At 38.8% G+C, this 20169-nt stretch overlaps 1 protein-coding gene and 1 pseudogene across 1 annotated transcript; both read left to right on the top strand.

Annotated features, from left to right (window-relative positions):
* Positions 1–1772: 1772 nt before the first annotated feature.
* On the top strand, positions 1773–4551 carry LOC121056690 (annotated as a pseudogene).
* Positions 4552–7890: 3339 nt separating this feature from the next.
* LOC121056689 lies at positions 7891–19476 on the top strand. Its single transcript, XM_040529950.1, has 6 exons — positions 7891–8170; positions 8260–8374; positions 15698–15883; positions 16653–16930; positions 18152–18366; positions 18821–19476. Exons 1-6 carry the CDS (start codon positions 7891–7893, stop codon positions 19400–19402), a joined length of 1656 nt encoding a protein of 551 aa, XP_040385884.1. The 3' UTR covers positions 19403–19476.
* Positions 19477–20169: the final 693 nt, after the last annotated feature.

The raw sequence follows: 20169 nt of genomic DNA, 5'->3' as shown, positions 1-20169 counted from the left end.
CCAAATATTTCCCTACCTTTTTTTTTTCTTTCTATTTTCTCCAATCCCGTGGCCTTAGCGTGCCCAGATATCGTTATGGTTTCAACTTACGAACCCCAACCTCATCCGTCTCTCTCTCTTTTATAAGTCCGGAGTAACCCTAGCCCTAAGGGCCTCTCGTCCGTGGATCTGGACGACGGCGTCCTGCTCCTCCCCACGCCCTCTCGCCGGAGTAGGGAGCTCGGCGTCTCTTCCACTAGCGACGGGCGGCCTTCTCCTGTTGCCGGGGGCAGGCAGCCTCCTCTTTCCCCAGTTCGGGACGCCACCTCTCCAGCGCAGGATCCGCGGGCGCGGCGAGCCTTCCTCTGTCGGAGCGCGGCGTCCTCCTTCAGTTTCGACGAGCGGCCTCCTCCTTCGCCGCTGTTAGGGCCTGTCCCCCTCGCCGGAGTTCAGTGATCCCTCTCTCGCCCCTCCACCTCCGGTGCTACACCTGGACAGGTGAGTTCCTTTTTCCTTCTTCCCCTTTTATCTATTTTAGTGTTATTTTGCACTTAGCTCGGATCTGAAATTTTTTATGTGTGGTGAACTGGTTTGGTTATAAAATGCTGCTAGTTATTTTGATGATTCAAATGGAACTTGTTCAGGTATAGGGTTCATTTTTATGCTAGTTATGCTGAAAATCATGTTCACCTAGCACAAACAATACACCTATTAGTACATATACATTCCAATAGTTTGGTATTCAATCATGCTCACATCCTCTCCTCGTAATGTGATTGAACGTGCATTTGGAGTGTTGAAGATGAAATAGCGAATTCTGTTGCACATGCCTAGCTAGCCTTGTGGAGAAGCAAAAGTTGATTATAATTGCTTGCATAGCCCTTCGTAATTTCATCCGTGATAGTGCTTTGGCTGATGTTCTTTTTGAGAGATGTGACAATGATGAAGAGTATATGCCACCTATCAATACACCTGAAGAAGAAGACAATTATGTTAGCCACATCCAATGATGGTGATATGTGCGTCTTTCGAGATTTTATTGCAAATGCTTTGATGGCGGACAGAGGACGCAATATATAGAAATATGAAAGTGGTTTAGGTTGTTCTTTGTTATGTGCTTGGTGTACATATGGTATTGGCGAAGTAGTATTTTGCTATGTGCTTGATGAACACAACAAAGTGCAATATTTTGTATGTGCTTTATTTATGAAACACATCGCTGGTGGCAAAGTAATATGCACGGAACCTATTACATAAGTAATTTAACTTTCTTATTGCCTTCAAAAAGGAAATTATAATTTTCTTGACTACCTTTATGACAATTTACAATTTTTTAAAAATTGTATAAAAACAATTATGTACATTGATGTAGTTAACCAACCAATGTAGAAATAAGCAGAATCCCCATCTACTTCAGGGTATTTCAGACAATTCAGCCTCTCAGGACACTAGCCAGCAAATTCTCAGAAGCTCCCCCAACAGAGCCCTCTCAACTTTTTAGAATCTCAAGTTTCCAGAATCTCCAGCTAGCTTCTCAGAATTTCCAGCTCCCCCAACAGGCCCTAAGTCCCTAACCCCAACCACAAGCTCCCTAACCCCAACCACAAGCTCGGTGGCGGCGGTGTAGGAGGAAGAGGTGGGAGACTATTGCTACTATTTTGATATAAATAATTCCTTTCTCCAGCCTTTTCGTTCCCATCCGTCGTCTTTCCGATATGTTTCAATTTTATTAGTATAAATACATATGAATTTTATAATATATATACATATGGATTAGGTTTTGAAGAACCACCATGGAGGATCTCTTCGATTTGCCATTGTTTGTGGAGGAGGACGACGAGGAGGCGGCGGCGGAAGCAGCGAAACAGAAGCGACGGGAGCAGAGCTTGAAGCCCCGGTGGCCGAGGCCGACGAGTTATCGGGACACGCCGGAGGTGAAGGAGAGGTGGGCGAGGAGTAGTGCTCTGGCTTCCCAGTATTGGGAGCATGACCCCAAGACAGGGATCAGCTACTACACGCGCGCCTGCTTCCTAAACCTCACCATCTTCGACCTTGACAAGGAGAGTATGTGTCATGGCCACATCAACAATCTAATTATTACTCCAGTCTATCATATTGTTGTTATCAATACACTGCAATTTTTTTTCTAGCACACTGCAAGATTACGCTCATCTCTAGCAATATTCCATAAATCAACGCACACCCACTATGCACATGATTTTGATAATCCAATCAAACACGTGGAGTGAAGGCAGGCCAATAGTTTCAGGCACATGAACAGGAAACAATGCAATAAGCACAGAAAAAATGATTTGCTCACCTTCTATCAAAGATTAGACAAAGATATCCGATTCATATCTTATCATGTATCTATTGGGAGATGTTTTTAGTGGAGCAAACTACCTTAAAATTCACTAGATGGGATCCTCACTGACTGGAGAAATTTGATCATGTGCCACTCTTCACAGTGGCTCTTGATCATTCGCCACTCCTTATCTTGCAATTGATAACTTGCCACACTGCCCAAAAGGACTGTTTGATCACTTTTGGCATAGATAGTCAGTGCTAGTACCACCAGCAGCTAGGGTCTTGTTTTTCCAGTGATTGCAAATGCAAATTGGCAGTAAATTATATCTCATTGGAGACCTTGCACTGGACGGGCTAGACACCGACGGTGGAGTGACATTTAGGTGTGGGGGCCTGAATGAATGTTTAGTGTCCTTGAGCCAGGGTGGTGGAATGAGGAGGGAGAGATCATGCGGATGTCAGGGATGATGGGGCCATTGGGGGGGTACCAAGCAGATAAATTGTAGTTTGCCTCCTGTGGATGAGATGCAAATGATCAATTTTCTCATTTCGGGCAGGTCCAAGCCAAACCACAGGTAAGCTGTTATATGAAGAATTAGACAGCTCATACTGTTTAGGTTTTGCCTAAGATGAGCAGATATTGCGATGGATTTAGTTCAGTTTCTCCCTAGTTGTAAAATATCCCATGCAGTATGCTATTGAACATATACTCTCTCTGACTCATAGATCTTATTTAGCAAATGGACAGGTGTATGGTTGGATTTTCTGAAGTATATATAAGATTAAAAAGTAGCCAGATACTTTCTCAACCTGCAATAATTTTGTTTCTGAAACAACTAAAATAATTTCATAATTGTATTTCCGTAACAGCTCAAAAGATAGGGACAACCCATGTTTACCTTATGAAAACTTTTGTCCTCTAGAGACATTATCAAACGTATACTTTTGTGTAACACAATATTCTTCCCTGTTGCAACTAACTCCATTTTCAATTTTGTCAGCGCAATATGGTCCAATGCGTTTTACCAGACGCAATTATCCCAGAGGATCACATTTTGACTAGCTCGTTAAATGTAATATCTCTGAAAGTAAAATCATCAGATGTTGGCTATACCCTATCAATCTATATGGGACTGTGATAGTCAGAGATGGATTAGATTTTAACTGCATCACCATCTTCCGGCGGCAATAGGAACAATTGCCAAGTTATCCAGTCAGAGGTTATTTTAAAGAGTATCTCTTCACACTATTAATCTCTCCTATTTCAACATAATACATCGAACTAATTTCTTTACAGTTATGTACAGTTAAAGGCATACTAACCTAGCTACATTTGAGTTGTCTATATGCATGACTTGGACTAGTTCATACAAAACACAAATACCTACTTTTTTTTATGTATTCAATATTAAGTCATGTCATTATATTTAATTTGATGATCATGTCATCATATATAATTATTGCAATTAAATGATTTGTGTGAATTTTGATGAGCTCAGTCCAAATTCTTTGCCTAGGTTGCTAGCAAATCAATTTTAATATGAATCTGCCGTACTAGGTTTTAAGGTGGATTAATAAATAATAACAATACTATTATATTCTATGGATAATTATTCATTTATTTTATATATATCATTAGTGTGACATATGGCTAACGTCTTGTGTAATTTTTCTTGTAGAATGAAGAATAATTCTCACAGGACCAACTAGAGGAATTGTTTTTTTATGGTGAAATATTTTTTGAGATAAATTTGAAGATTAAGGAGAATGAAGAGTGCAATGACAAGGAATTTAGTAAAGGATTGCTTGAAATGAAAGTCTACACTCGTCGGTTTAAGATTGTGACTGAAACCTTGGAGAGTAGGCTCAGTGAGGTGGAACTTGTAACTGCTTGTGTTAAGGAAGCACTGGAGGGCACTGTTGAGATCAAGATCCTGTCAGATTCTGAAGTTTTTCATGGGAAAATTACGTCTTGCACAACAGATGTTCCGAATGATATTGTACTGTATGACAGTGATGTCGGTTCTCCAAACGCAGTTGGTGATGACAGAGTCGTGCAGCTGCTGCGACGTGTCGTAGCAGTGTCCAGAAAAGAGATTGTTGATATTGAATATCCATGCCCATAATATTCATCAGAATCATGTGTCAGTCGCAGTTTTGAAGTTCACCCCATTCACTAGAGGCTCTAATGAGGACGAGATTAGCTGTGGTATTTTACAAGATGCGGGTGTGAAAGTTGTTTGGTCAACCTTGTTGATGGGTTAGAATTATACCTCTACTGAGAGTCTTTTTACAAGATGCGGGGTGAAAGTTTGTTTGTAATTAACAACTTTGAGATGAATTAGAATTATACGCTATTGGGAATATTTTTCACAGATCTTGTAGCTTATGCTAAACTCGGGTGGTGTTAAATAATTAAACTTTTAAGCTAGCTGTCATGCCGAAATTGAATGTAAGTGGTTACAGGGCAGTTTTTTTGATAGCGTTTGTTTTTGACGCCATAGTTACTGAACACGTGTTATCATTTCCCCGTATGTAAAGCTGAGATTAAGAGAGTAAATATCATGAAACAAACAAGTACTTTGACAAAACTATCTATACTAATATAAAAACAAATGAAATTCTTTTCTACGCCAATGTAAAATGTATAAATTTACAATTAGTGGTAATAAACTAAATGACCCAAATCACTCTAGGAAATTAAACGGAACATCAATTTTATTTAGTCACCTACCATTCATATCTACCATTCATATATAGGAAACTATTGTAAAAGTTTTTTTTTCGTTGCAATAAGCACTTCATAAATCTGTGTATTAGTTATATATATTTGGGAGCTCATCTTTCCCTAGTAGGGCTATGTTTATGATTTGCTCATCTTTTTGCCTTTTGTGGCAAAAACAAACATGACGTATTTAGAGATGATAATTGATTTATGATTAAAACTTTTATAGACATGTGTTCTTATGAACCTAAAAGCAAAGACTGAAAATAAACTAAAATAAAAAAACTCTAAAATCACTCTAAATTTAAGATTAAATATTTAAATTTTAGCTTATAAGTATAAGCAAAACCAAAAGATGAGCTCGTCGAGAAGTACTCCCTTCGTATTTAATAAATGACATTATTAACTTTTTTAGTATATGTTTGACTTTGGATTTACTATGTCCATCAAATTATTTAGATTTATTCTTGTTCTTTACTTCTCTAGGGACGTAGTTATTATGAAAAATTACTAGAATTTCTATCAATTTTTAGAGGTACTCTAGTACTGTAGCTGCTTGTAATAACATGAAAACTAGTTAGTAACTGTATGATGTGAATTTACTTGTATTAGAAAAAAAAAGTGCTGTGTTTACTTGTGAATTTTTATTCACATAGTTACTTATTTTTACTCTTCCACAATGCAGTACTTGTAATTTCATGAAAATGAATTTTCATTTATGTTGATGGTTAAGTTACTCAAAAGCATATTTAATATTGAACTTATTTTTTAAATGTATTTTTAAGTTAAACATAATTTTTTTAGAAAGAACAATACCAGACCTAAACATTACTACCTCCGTTTCAATATAAGATGTTTGATTTTTTTAGTTGCAACGTTTGACCATTCGTCTTATTTAAAAATTTAGTACAAATATAAAAATAACAAATCGTGCTTAAATTTATTTTGATAATAAAGTAAGTCACAAGCAAAATAAATAATATTCATAATTTTTTTGAATGAGACAAATGATCAAACATGGGAAGCAAAAAGTCAAACATCTAATATTATGAAACGGAGGGAGCAGGCAGTTAGCGAGTGCGTAGATTACAGTTCTGAGGAAGTAAGTAAATACTTTATAAATATAAATAATAAAGTGTTAACCCGAAATGGGCCGAAACAAAAGGAAGGTTGTTCTGGGAAGGCCCGGTCCAACTAACTGAGCAAGCACGCTCACGGAACAGCCTACTGCTATTCGTTGCTTGGGTAGGGGTTAGAGCACATAAACAATTAAACAAACACTCGCAGTGCGTGCGTGCGGCATGGCCATGGCACGCCGCCGTCTCCGCCTCTCCTCCTCCGCCTCCGGTACTTCCTCTCCGGTACTTCTCTCTCTCTCTTCATTTTTTCGCACCATTTTTTTCCTCTTGTCCTGGCTGGTTGCTTCCATTCGCGAAATCGATCGAGGTTTGTTCCGCAGCTTAATTAGATCCAGGTAGGCCAGAGCCCTAGCTTACCTTCACGGTGCTCTCCACACCGTACCGCTCGCTAGGGTTACTTACCTTGCTAGCTATTCGATCTTCCCCGTTCGTCCGGCCAGATCCACAGCCGGCAGCATCGTGCATGCATACACGGCGTGCGCCGTCGCCCGACCACATCTTCGCGCAGTCGAGGAAGCGTGCATGAGGTGTGGCATCCGCCTGAGACTTTGGTTGCGCTGTTGCCGGCGCGGACGGCCCTTCCCCTGCGCGGTCCGCAACGCCTTCCGCGTTGTCCGTGCGTCCGCGCGGAACCACGCCCTAGCCCCTTGCTGCTCGCCGTGCCATGGCCTACCGTCACGGCTGAACGACCCTTACGCATCCACGTGACCGGGCTTCGACGGGCAGCAACGGACGCTGGCGTGTGCCGGACTTCCGAGCCGCCATCTTCGCGCCGTCTGAGGAGGATGCCGTGCTTCGAGGTGTGGCATGCCGCCTGAGGACTTTGGTGCGCACGCTGCCGGCGGAGGACGGCCTTCCCCTGAGCGGCCGCACCGCCTCAGCGTGTTCCGTGCGTCCCCGTGCCCGACCACGCGCTAGCCCCTTGCTGCTCTTGCAACCATGGGCTATCGTCACGCCTGCGACCTACGCCTCCAGTGACCAGACGTCGACGGCAGCAACGACCGGCGTGCGCCGGCGCGACCGCATCTTCGCGCCGTCGAGGATGGTGCTTCGAGGTGTGGCATGGCCGCGCCGTGCCAAGCTCGCTGGTCGCTGGGTAGGGGGGTTAACAACCTAAGTAATAATCCATATGCATGCTTCATTGTAATGTTTATCATTTGATTGATCATCGTACATACATTTTGATATACTGATCTCCTTGTCGTCGTCTGATGACGATGACCTGACCCAATTAACCCTTCAATATGGTTAATTGGATAGTCCATGCTATTATATTTTTTACGGTTTTAAAATATGCCATTACAATTCATATATTTATAGATATGCCATTACAATTTAGGGTTAATTGGATCCATGTCATTACAATTTTTAAGGTTTTGAAATATACCATTACAGTTCATCTATTTGTAAGATATACCATTATAATTTAATATATATTCTAGATGTGCCATGCATGCATGACAGTGATGCAGTACAGTTTAGTCGATGATGATGGTGATATTTGATATGATCCGTCTATTCATTATATTGATGTGGTGATGATGCAGGCTAATTGAAGATCGATCGATTGAGAGGATATGCTATTGGGGGCCATAGCAGAAACTGGATTATATATCAAGAGAGGAGTGGATGGCGACGGACAAGTTCCATTTCCCAATAGGTGATTTGGTGAGTTCTAGTATAAAAAACACCTATTCCTCTCTGATTAACAGCATCATCTCTCGAATCACAACTAGAGCAATGGAAACCGTTGAGGGAAAGCCTGTGTGCATGCAAGGCTATTATGAGATCGTGCTATTTCCTAAAACTGGAAGTGATTTAGCCTTGAATCATGCTAATGGCCGTGTCCGCATCCTTTTTGATTACCACAATCTGTATCTGGTTGCTTTTAAGTCACACGGGATGTGGCACAAATTCCCGGACCTCGATCCTAAGATTGTTCCAGACTATGCAAGCAATGAGCGAAAGAAGTATTACAAGGTGAAGAACATTCCCTTTGAGTCCAACTATGGTGTTAGAGGTATGTCAGCCGATATATCTGAACTGAAAATTAGCAAAGAAACTCCAATCCGCATATACAAGACATTGAGCCTATATGATTCTGTTCAGCAAGTTGGAAGAGTCAAAATACCCGACCTACAGAAGATGCTATTTATGTCCTGCGCTGTATTTTCAGAGGTGCTCAGGTTCCCTCTTATGAAGAAGTAGGCTGTATACCTGATAGGTAGGTCAGTGAATGATAAGAGTAAAGTCAGGAAGGAGCACACAGTTCTCGTTCAGCGGTGGAGTAGTTGCTGCAAGGCTCTTAGAGAAGGAAGACAAGCTTTCGAGGTGATGCCTAATCTAGACATACACACGTTCGACGAGTTGCTTGCTGCGATTGGTGTTGTTTTGCCCATTTGATATACCTGTTGTCTTTTACTCGAAGGAAACTGTACATATTGACACGTCTATCGCTACCTCTTTTTTGAGACAAAATACTCCTAGAGATTATCCATTTCAGTACGCACCAAAGATCTTGTTGCAGGCTAGTATTGCCATTTGCGACGTACATGCATACATAATACATATTATGTTGGTGCTGTTTGTGCATTCTGCAAGATAAGCCAACTATTACGTCGTTGCTTTGCATACGCTCTCTAGCTATATACGTAGGTATGAAGAACTATCTTGTTTGTTGAGAAAAGGTAGGTATATAACTGAACATAAGTGTCCGTGCATGTTGATGCATGCATGCATGTTGATACATAGTACAATTAATTAACGAAAACCATGCATTTATATGTAGAAATTAAGAACATTTACTGGACATTTACATTATTGTGTTTCTCTGGATTGTTAAACTTAAATGTGCTTGGAAAATCTGATATCTCTCCTTAACTACTCTCTATGATAGGGATAGTTGTGTTCTTAACCCTGCTTTGGAATACAATTGTGATTTCACCCTTCTTTTTGGCATTTTGGCCCTCGTCCTTTGAAACTGAAGATATGGTTTTCCCCTAAGCGTAAGTCATCTTGAATTCTTGATGGTGCTATATACTACCACGGTACCACCCTCCATCTCAAAATACTACTGTTTCATCTGTTATTCAAAATTTTCTCAACCCTGGTTCTATTTTGGCTATTCCCGATGAACTCCGCCACAACTAGCTGATTTGAATTCGATAGCAAAAGTTGATTGGAGTGCACGGCCATTGTAGCACCAAGCCACAGTGGCCCTGCACTACACGCGCAAAATCCACAAAACCGACTGTGTTTTTCTCTTGCACGTGCATGTGCATGCTTACATTACATAGATCAATCTGATTTCATTGGACCTTCATTACACGTAACCTATATACAGTTTCTGCATAGAAAGTTTACACACATATATATAAATGGTCAATCTATCATTAATAGCTATGTTTTTTTTATCATCATGCAATGTGAGAATGACTATTTGACATAAATCCGGAGTTTCTTGAAATATTTTGCTTAAAGTTCCTATAGTAATAAATCAAATCATAACAAAATACTCAATAAGATCATGTATAAAGAGTTGTACCCATAATTGTATACTTAATTTCAGCGAAAACAAACATTTAAATTTATAAACATAAAAAAACGCTGTACCATTTCCGATCATTTTCATCCTGCTGCGAGCAGGATGCTTCTGTTTTGGGATGAACAGGGTGCTGACATCCTGGTGTGGATTCTGGACTTTTGTATGGATAGATCAATCGAGTTGGGATTTATGTTTTAGACAGTCAAAACAAAGCAGCCCAAGCTAGCTCCCCTTGTAGAAGGAAAGTCTGAAATGCAGCCCAATTCTAGCCTGCAGGCCACGCGCCGGCCCGATCGTTACTGATGAAGATTGACGTGAAAAATATCTTTTTCACCGGGCCTCCGAAGAGTCCAGTTGAATTTCTTGTGACAGCTTCATTGCTTTTTGCTGAAATTAAACATAAGTAAAGCAATTTAGTAATGACTAAAAATGATTTTAGGTAAACCTTTTCAGGTAACGACTTAAAAGAGAAATTACGGTGAAAACTCCCCAAAAGTTAAATCAAAATTTAAGTTATAAAATTTAAATTTTGGCTTATAAGCGTCAAAAACGAGGACTAAGATTCTAGAGAAGTTTAGTACTACACATTTTACTACAATAATCATTGTTTTAGACAAAACACATAACATTAGAACATTTATACGGAAAATTGTGGCTAGAGTTAAAAACCTAGTGAAAGATACCCCTTCAATTCTAATAGATGGCACCATTAACTAAATTTTAAGTATATGCTTGATCGTTTATCTTATTTAAAATTTAATGCAAATATATAATAATTTATACTTAAAGTACATTTGTTCATAAACAAGAAAATAAATAATAATGTAATTGTCTACATGTGAAAAATGGTCATCGCTATCGTTATCTATTAAAGACCGGAGGCTACAGATAGGCGCTGATGGTACCGCGGGTGAACTAGTTTTGTGTTAAAATTTGGTTTATTTAGTTAAGTGGTCAAATATAGACCAAACTTTAATGGTATCATATAAAAAATATGAAAGTAGTATTAGACAATGCATGGGAGACAAATAAGAGAACCGATAAATTTTCAATGGCGAATAACGATGATCCGCGCTGCGTGAAGAGGCGGCTAACGAGAGAGGCCCCACCACTACGATATTGGAGTGTAAACTTTGCAACGAAACAGCGACTGCAGCTGAACATGTACTAACCCTGTCATCAGCTGGAGTGTAAAGTGGCAGTGCAGATAGTGCCAGATATATCCATGTGAGACACCCCATATTGCCCTAGACAATTAGGCATGGGTGTTAATTTCTTGATTAATCCACCTTGATGAGCCACAACGATATATGATGGACATGAAGGAATAACCATGAGCACTGATCTACTAATAATCATTAATCATGGTACAACTTTTAGGTGAAGAACGTGGGCATTATTCATTAGAGTGCCATGACCTTTCTCTCTTTTGGGAGATCTGATAGGAGATTACCTGTAGTTTTTTAAAGGCTAATTTGATAGGTGTTCCTGTGTTCGAGCATACCACACATTTCTAGAGTAGCATATGCATTTTTTATATATTAATATTAAAGGCTATTCATGCCGTTCGTAACTTAAATTTTCTTGTTTTTCGTGCACACAAAATAAGTATATTTTTTTACTAAATTTTTTTATAAAAATTCTTTAAAATCAATTTTGATTTTTTATATCTAATAATTAATTAATGATATATTAATTTACTGCTATGTTTTTCGTGCTGGTTACTGACCTAATAAATAACAGGACCTCAAAAGCATATATAGCATAGCAACTGTCAAACTGACGTACAAACTTTTACTTGATTAATACTAGAAAGCAGGTGTGTTGAGGATTAAATTCATAGAAATGCAAAAAATTTGACAAAACGCTGACAACATCGTAGATTTAAAATAGTACTTACTCCATTCCATATTTTAAGAATTTATGATTTTATCTAGATTCATCAACTGATTGGTGTATGTGGTCAGTGTGTGCGTCTAGATTCACTTAATATAGGGCTACAGATTTAACACACGAGGTTTATTGCAAAGGTCCATATTGATCCCTATTGGCCCAAAATTCGTGCATTTCAAAATGTCGATGGCTATTCGCTGGTTTTTCACGACCAATGCCTGCATGTTTTTCCACATGATCGGTTGACAAATGGCGGCAATATCATGCTGTGCCGGCACATGCTTAATTGTATGTAACACTGTCATGTCCAGAATAATGGAGTACGATTAAGAGCAGGTACAATAGCATACTATAAGCATAATTTAAAGAGATAAGAGTAGAGAGAGAAGAGATGTGAGCTAGTAATTTATAGCTAGCTGTACGTGGACTCCAAGACAAAATATGTGTATGACATGTGGGACCATGTATTGATGTTTTCTAGGTAACTATTGTATTAGTTGACCATTAGATTGACTATAGATAAATTAGAGCTAGTAATTTGCTATACTATTGAACTTGCTCAAAGAAGGCATTGGCACTGTTACAGATTCCCAGGCAATGAACTCCCAATTTAACATCAATAACATCCCATCCGTTTGTGTCTATTATCAATTGCAATATGATATCAGCCCACAAACTTGGACCATAGCTAGCTGCTCGATCGTCCGAATGAGCATGTTGTGTAGTAGCAACGATATTTTCTAATTGTCGTTTATCGATTATAGATGTACGTTTTTTGAGTTTCTAAACGGTATATTTGGTATAAAAGTTTTTATATTAAAAATCTTGAAAATCTTGTGCGGCACTAGTATGTACACTGTTTTTTATAACCAACTGCGTGACAATTAATCACATCTTAACTAGGATACGTTGGAGTGTATAAAGTGAACTGCCCGTATTTTTATGCTTTTATATTGATCGATGCATGCAACTTAACATAGTATCAAAGACAAAGGTCTTGAGTTCAAATCCTGGATGACAAAACTACAACCTACTCCAATATTCCACGTTTGAGACTTGAGTAGTCTCATGATTTAAAGTAAAACTAAAGTGTAGGCTGCATTGACCAATTAGTTAATGAAGTATGACTTGTCATAGTTGTAGCAACCATCCAAAGAACTACCTAAACAATTGTGGCATACCTAAATTTTAACGTGACAATTTATGGCTCTGCGCCAATCAGTTCTCTAATTCCTCTATTCCTCCTGGTGACAAGAAAACGAGACCAAAGCAGCCATAGATCTTTTTGTTTGTACTTTTATTTAGCAACTATAAAAACAGAGCTGGACAACCAAACTGACAAAAACAAACTCTAAAGTTAATCCAAAACCAAATTCTAAAATTTAAAATCAGCTCTCATGTTAAGCACACACTTAATCATAGACCGACATGGCCATAACCAATCTCATAATTTCAGTGAAATTTCTCACTCTATATATGCAAGTGGCTGCCTTGTTTATTGATTACCTGCTGATTAATTAAAGCAAGAGTCCACATGATTCTCCAAAATTAGTTAATAAGCAGTACATCGTTGGGGTACTTTGTACGGTCGAACAATAGTATACGGTTGCATCTATCCCTTCTGTCTCGCGTCCTAGGTGCTATCTGAAACACCAATGCGTGATGTTGCTTTGTTTGCGTCCAGCCCTGTTCAGTTCCTAAAATCTTTTCCTAAAAACATCACATCTAATCTTTGGACACATAAATAAAGCATTAAACATAGATGTAAAAAAACTAATTGCACAGTTATGACAGAAATTGTGAGACGAATCTTTTGAGTCTAATTAGACCATGATTAGCCATAAGTGCTACAGTGACCAACATGTGCTCATAATAAATTAATTAGTCTCAAAAAATTCGTCACGCAGTTTCTTGGCGGAATCTGTAATTTGTTGTTTTATTTGTGTCTAAAAACCCCTTCTGACATCTGATCAAACATCTGACTTGGAATCTAAACACAACTTGAGAATCCTGCCCTGTAAAAAAAAATTGAGAATCCTGCCTACTTGACATGCACCTCCATTTTATTGGATTAAGATTTTCTGGCTTAACCGTTGACGCGTTCGTCGATAATTAGATCCCATTATCTATGAGCCCACGAGTCAATGACCGCGTTTCATTCATTTTACGTTAAAAGTGTCTCATTTCTGTACATATGTTTATTGAAATTCACGTTCAACTGGATATGCAACTGAGCATGTCATCTCGACGTGGTTACATTATAGGACACCTCCATTGGGACACCATTTCATCGCCTATGAAGCTGAGCTGCGATCTGAGGCAGCTTAGTCATAATTTTAATTGCATTTATGTATTTATTTTTGAATTATCATACTAGTGTGTTGGCCGCTTGTCTAATCAGTTCCTTTTTTATTTGAAACTCGTCTAATCAGCTTCTTAAGGTTGGAAGAAATATTGCTCTCCCGTTTACTCCACTGTGTCCGCGTGTCATGTAACCCAGAAGTCTTTTTTTTTTGGCTAATTAACTTTCCACGTCTGCTTGTTATGCCTCCGTTCCTAAATACTTGACGCCGTTGATATTTTTATAACCATTCGTCTTATTTAAAAATTCAAAATTACTAAATATTTTTATATCATTTTATTTATAGCTTACATATTTAAAAAAATTGAATAAGATGATTGACCAAACGTGTATAAAAAAGTCAATGGCGTCAAACATTTAGGGACAGACGGAGTAACTTACAACAACAACCATAATTGAATTTTAACTCTTATCATGCATGGTCTCTCATCCTAGTCTATTTTGTAATATTAATATTTGAATCACTAATAACATAGATATAAAAGGTTTTATCTATAATTACCACAATTGTTTTCTTTTGCTGATAAATGATAAAAGATAAAATATTGTCTTATTTTTAATAGCTATTTAATATTATAAATAATGAAATTAACTACTATATAGCTAAAATCTATTGTCTTATTTTGCGCATGAGCGGTTTGGAGGGCCTCCGCGATAAGTGAAACCCTGCATGAAACGATGCGATAAAAAACGAATATGATGAAACGTCTTTACACCTCACCTGAATCACGATTAACGAATACAATAAGGCACTTACAGCTTGATGGTCCAAACCTAATGTCTGTTCGAGATCGAAAGAGTGCCCTCGGGAGACTACAAGTTCCATTTCCCAATAGGTGATTTGGTGAGTTCTAGTATAAAAAACACCTATTCGCATTTTTTCCTATTTTCCTTCCTTATTTTGTTTCTCTTATATATATTCCGAATCCCAAATATTTCCCTACCTTTTTTTTTCTTTCTATTTTCTCCAATCCCGTGGGCCTTAGCGAGCCCAGATATCGTTATGGTTTCAACTTACGAACCCCAACCTCATCCGTCTCTCTCTCTCTTTTATAAGTCCGGAGTAACCCTAGCCCTAAGGGCCTCTCGTCCGTGGATCTGGACGACGGCGTCCTGCTCCTCCCCACGCCCTCTCGCCGGAGTAGGGAGCTCGGCGTCTCTTCCACTAGCGACGGGCGGCCTTCTCCTGTTGCCGGGGGCAGGCAGCCTCCTCTTTCCCCAGTTCGGGACGCCACCTCTCCAGCGCAGGATCCGCGGGCGCGGCGAGCCTTCCTCTGTCGGAGCGCGGCGTCCTCCTTCAGTTTCGACGAGCGGCCTCCTCCTCTAGCCGGCTGTTAGGGCCTGTCCCCCTCGCCGGAGTTCAGTGACTCCCTCTCTCGCCCCCTCCACCTCCGGTGCTACACCTGGACAGGGTGAGTTCCTTTTTCCTTCTTCCCCTTTTATCTATTTTAGTGTTATTTTGCACTTAGCTCGGATCTGAAATTTTTTATGTGTGGTGAACTGGTTTGGTTACTCAAATTGCTGCTAGTTATTTTGATGATTCAAATGGAACTTGTTCAGGTATAGGGTTCTTTTTATGCTAGTTATGCTGAAAATCCATGTTCACCTAGCACAAACAATACACCTATTGTACATATACATTCCAATAGTTTGGTATTCAATCATGCTCACTCCTCTCCTCGTAATGTGATTGAACGTGCATTTGGAGTGTTGAAGATGAAATAGCGAATTCTGTTGCACATGCCTAGCTACCCTGTGGAGAAGCAAAAGTTGATTATAATTGCTTGCATAGCCCTTCGTAATTTCATCCGTGATAGTGCTTTGGCTGATGTTCTTTTTGAGAGATGTGACAATGATGAAGAGTATATGCCACCTATCAATACACCTGAAGAAGAAGACAATTATGTTAGCACCACATCCAATGATGGTGATATGTGCGTCTTTCGAGATTTTATTGCAAATGCTTTGATGGCGGACAGAGGACGCAATATATAGAAATATGAAAGTGGTTTAGGTTGTTCTTTGTTATGTGCTTGGTGTACATATGGTATTGGCGAAGTAGTATTTTGCTATGTGCTTGATGAACACAACAAAGTGCAATATTTTGTATGTGCTTTATTTATGAACACATCGCGGTGGCAAAGTAATATGCACGGAACCTATTACATAAGTAATTTAACTTTCTTATTGCCTTCAAAAAGGAAATTATAATTTTCTTGACTACCTTTATGACAATTTACATTTTTTTAAAAATTGTATAAAAACATTTATGTACATTGATGTAGTTAAACCAACCAATGTAGAAATAAGCAGAATCCCCATCTACTTCAGGGTATTTCAGACAATTCAGCCTCTCAGGACACTAGCCAACAAATTCTCAGAAGCTCCCCCAAACAGAGCCCTCTCAACTTTTTAGAATCTCAAGTTTCCAGAATCTCCGGCTAGCTTCTCAGAATTTCCAGCTCCCCCAAACAGGCCCTAAGTCCCTAACCCCAACCACGAGCTCCCTAACCCCAACCACAAGCTCGGTGGCGGCGGTGTAGGAGGAAGAGGTGGGAGACTATTGCTACTATTTTGATATAAATAATTCCTTTCTCCAGCCTTTTCGTTCCCATCCGTCGACTTTCCGATATGTTTCAATTTTATTAGTATAAATACATATGAATTTTATTAATATATATACATATGGATTAGGTTTTGAAGAACCACCGTGGAGGATGTCTTCGATTTGCCATTGTTTGTGGAGGAGGACGACGAGGAGGCGGCGGCGGAAGCAGCGAAACAGAAGCGACGGGAGCAGAGCTTGAAGCCCCGGTGGCCGAGGCCGACGAGTTATCGGGACACGCCGGAGATGAAGGAGAGGTGGGCGAGGAGTAGTGCTCTGGCTTCCCAGTATTGGGAGCATGACCCCAAGACAGGGATCAGCTACTACACGTGCGCCTGCTTCCGAAACCTCACCATCTTCGACCTTGACAAGGAGAGTATGTGTCATGGCCACATCAACAATCTATTACTCCAGTCTATCATATTGTTGTTATCAATACACTGCAATTTTTTTTCTAGCACACTGCAAGATTACGCTCATCTCTAGCAATATTCCATAAATCAACGCACACCCACTATGCACATGATTTTGATAATCCAATCAAACACGTGGAGTGAAGGCAGGCCAATAGTTTCAGGCACATGAACAGGAAACAATGCAATAAGCACAGAAAAAATGATTTGCTCACCTTCTATCAAAGATATCCGATTCATATCTTATCATGTATCTATTTGGGAGATGTTTTTAGTGGAGCAAACTACCTTAAAATTCACTAGATGGGATCCTCACTGACTGGAGAAATTTGATCATGTGCCACTCTTCACAGTGGCTCTTGATCATTCGCCACTCCTTATCTTGCAATTGATAACTTGCCACACTGCCCAAAAGGACTGTTTGTCACTTTTGGCATAGATAGTCAGTGCTAGTACCACCAGCAGCTAGGGTCTTGTTTTTCCAGTGATTGCAAAATGCAAATTGGCAGTAAATTATATCTCATTGGAGACCTTGCACTGGACGGGCTAGACACCGACGGTGAGTGACATTTAGGTGTGGGGGCCTGAAATGTTAGTGTCCTTGAGCCAGGGTGGTGGATGAGGAGGGAGATCATGCGATGTCAGGGATGATGGGGCCATTGGGGGGGGGTACCAAGCAAATAAATTGTAGTTTGCCTCCTGTGGATGAGATGCAAATGATCAATTTTCTCATTTCGGGCAGGTCCAAGCCAAACACAGGTAAGCTGTTATATGAAGAATTAGACAGCTCATACTGTTTAGGTTTTGCTAAGATGAGCAGATATTGCGATGGATTTAGTTCAGTTTCTCCCTAGTTGTAAAATATCCCATGCAGTATGCTATTGAACATATACTCTCTCTGACCTCATAGATCTTATTTAGCAAATGGACAGGTGTATGGTTGGATTTTCTAAAGTATATATAAGATTAAAAAGTAGCCAGATACTTTCTCAACTGCAATAATTTTGTTTCTGAAACAACTAAAATAATTTTCATAATTGTATTTCCGTAACAGCTCAAAAGATAGGGACAACCCTGTTTACCTTATGAAAACTTTTGTCCTCTAGAGACATTATCAAACGTATACTTTTGTTAACACACTATTCTTCCCTGTTGCAAACTAACTCCATTTTCAATTTTGTCAGCGCAATATGGTCCAATGCGTTTTACAGACGCAATTATCCCAGAGTATCACATTTTGACTAGCTCGTTAAATGTAATATCTCTGAAAGTAAAATCATCGGATGTTGGCTACCCTATCAATCTATATGGGACTGTGATAGTCAGAGATGGATTAGATTTTAACTGCATCACCATCTTCCGGCGCAATAGGAACAATTGCCAAGTTATCCAGTCAGAGGTATTTTAAAGAGTATCTCTTCACACTATTAATCTCTCCTATTTCACATAATACATCGAACTAATTTCTTTACAGTTATGTACAGTTAAAGGCATACTAAACCTAGCTACATTTGAGTTGTCTATATGCATGACTTGGACTAGTTTCATACAAAACACAAATACCTACTTTTTTTTATGTATTCAAATATTAAGTCATGTCATTATATTTTAATTTGATTGATCATGTCATCATATATAATTATTGCAATTAAATGATTGTGTGAATTTTGATGAGCTCAGTCCAAATTCTTGCCTAGGTTGCTAGCAAATCAATTTAATATGAATCTGCGTACAGGTTTAAGGTGGTTAATAAATAATAACAATACTATTATATTCTATGGATAATTATCATTTATTTTATATATATCATTAGTGTGACATATGGCTAACGTCTTGTGTAATTTTTCTTGTAGAATGAAGATATAATTCTCACAGGACCAACTAGAGGAATTGTTTTTTATGGTGAAATATTTTTTGAGATAAATTTGAAGATTAAGGAGAATGAAGAGTGCAATGACAAGGAATTTAGTAAAGGATTGCTTGAAATGAAAGTCTACACTCGTCGGTTTAAGATTGTGACTGAAACCTTGGAGAGTAGGCTCAGTGAGGTGGAACTTGTAACTGCTTGTGTTAAGGAAGCACTGGAGGGCACTGTTGAGATCAAGATTCTGTCAGATTCTGAAGTTTTTCATGGGAAAATTACGGCTTGCACAACAGATGTTCCGAATGATATTGTACTGTATGACAGTGATGTCGGTTCTCCAAACGCAGTTGGTGATGACAGAGTCGTGCAGCTGCTGCGACGTGTCGTAGCAGTGTCCAGAAAAGAGATGTTGATATTGAATATCCATGCCCATAATATTCATCAGAATCATGTTGTCAGTCGCAGTTTGAAGTTCACCCCATTCACTAGAGGCTCTAATGAGGACGAGATTAGCTGTGGTATTTACAAGATGCGGGTGAAAGTTGTTTGGTCAACCTTGTTGATGGGTTAGAATTATACTCTACTGAGAGTCTTTTTACAAGATGCGGGTGAAAGTTGTTTGTAAATTAACAACTTTGAGATGAATTAGAATTATACGGTATTGGGAATATTTTTCACAGATCTTGTAGCTTATGCTAAACTCGGTGGTGTAAATAATTAAACTTTTAAGCTAGCTGTCATGCCGAAATTGAATGTAAGTGGTTACAGGGCAGTTTTTTTGCTAGCGTTTGTTTTTGACGCCATAGTTACTGAACACGTGTTATCATTTCCCCGTATGTAAAGCTGAGATTAAGAGAGTAAATATCATGAAAAAAACAAGTACTTTGACAAAACTATCTATACTAATATAAAAACAAATGAAATTCTTTTCTACGCCAATGTAAAATGTATAAATTTAAAATTAGTGTAATAACTAAATGACCCAAATCACTCTAGGAAATTAAACGGAACATCAATTTTATTTAGTCACCTACCATTCATATCTACCATTCATATGTAGGAAACTATTGTAAAAGTTTTTTTTGGTGCAATAAGCACTTCATAAATCTGTGTATTAGTTATATATATTTGGGAGCTCATCTTTCCCTAGTAGGGCTATGTTTATGATTTGCTCATCTTTTTGCCTTTTGTGGCAAAAACAACATGACATATTTAGATATGATAATTGATTTATGATTAAAACTTTTATAGACATGTGTTCTTATGACCTAAAAGCAAAGACTGAAAAATAAACTAAAATAAAAAAACTCTAAAATCAACTCTAAATTTAAGATTAAA

The sequence above is a fragment of the Oryza brachyantha genome, unplaced genomic scaffold (assembly GCF_000231095.2).
Source record: "Oryza brachyantha unplaced genomic scaffold, ObraRS2 ChrUN-Ctg61, whole genome shotgun sequence".
In the NCBI taxonomy this organism is placed as follows: Eukaryota; Viridiplantae; Streptophyta; class Magnoliopsida; order Poales; family Poaceae; genus Oryza; species Oryza brachyantha.
Note: the sequence above shows the minus strand (reverse complement) of the source record. Positions and strands in the feature narration are given on the sequence as shown.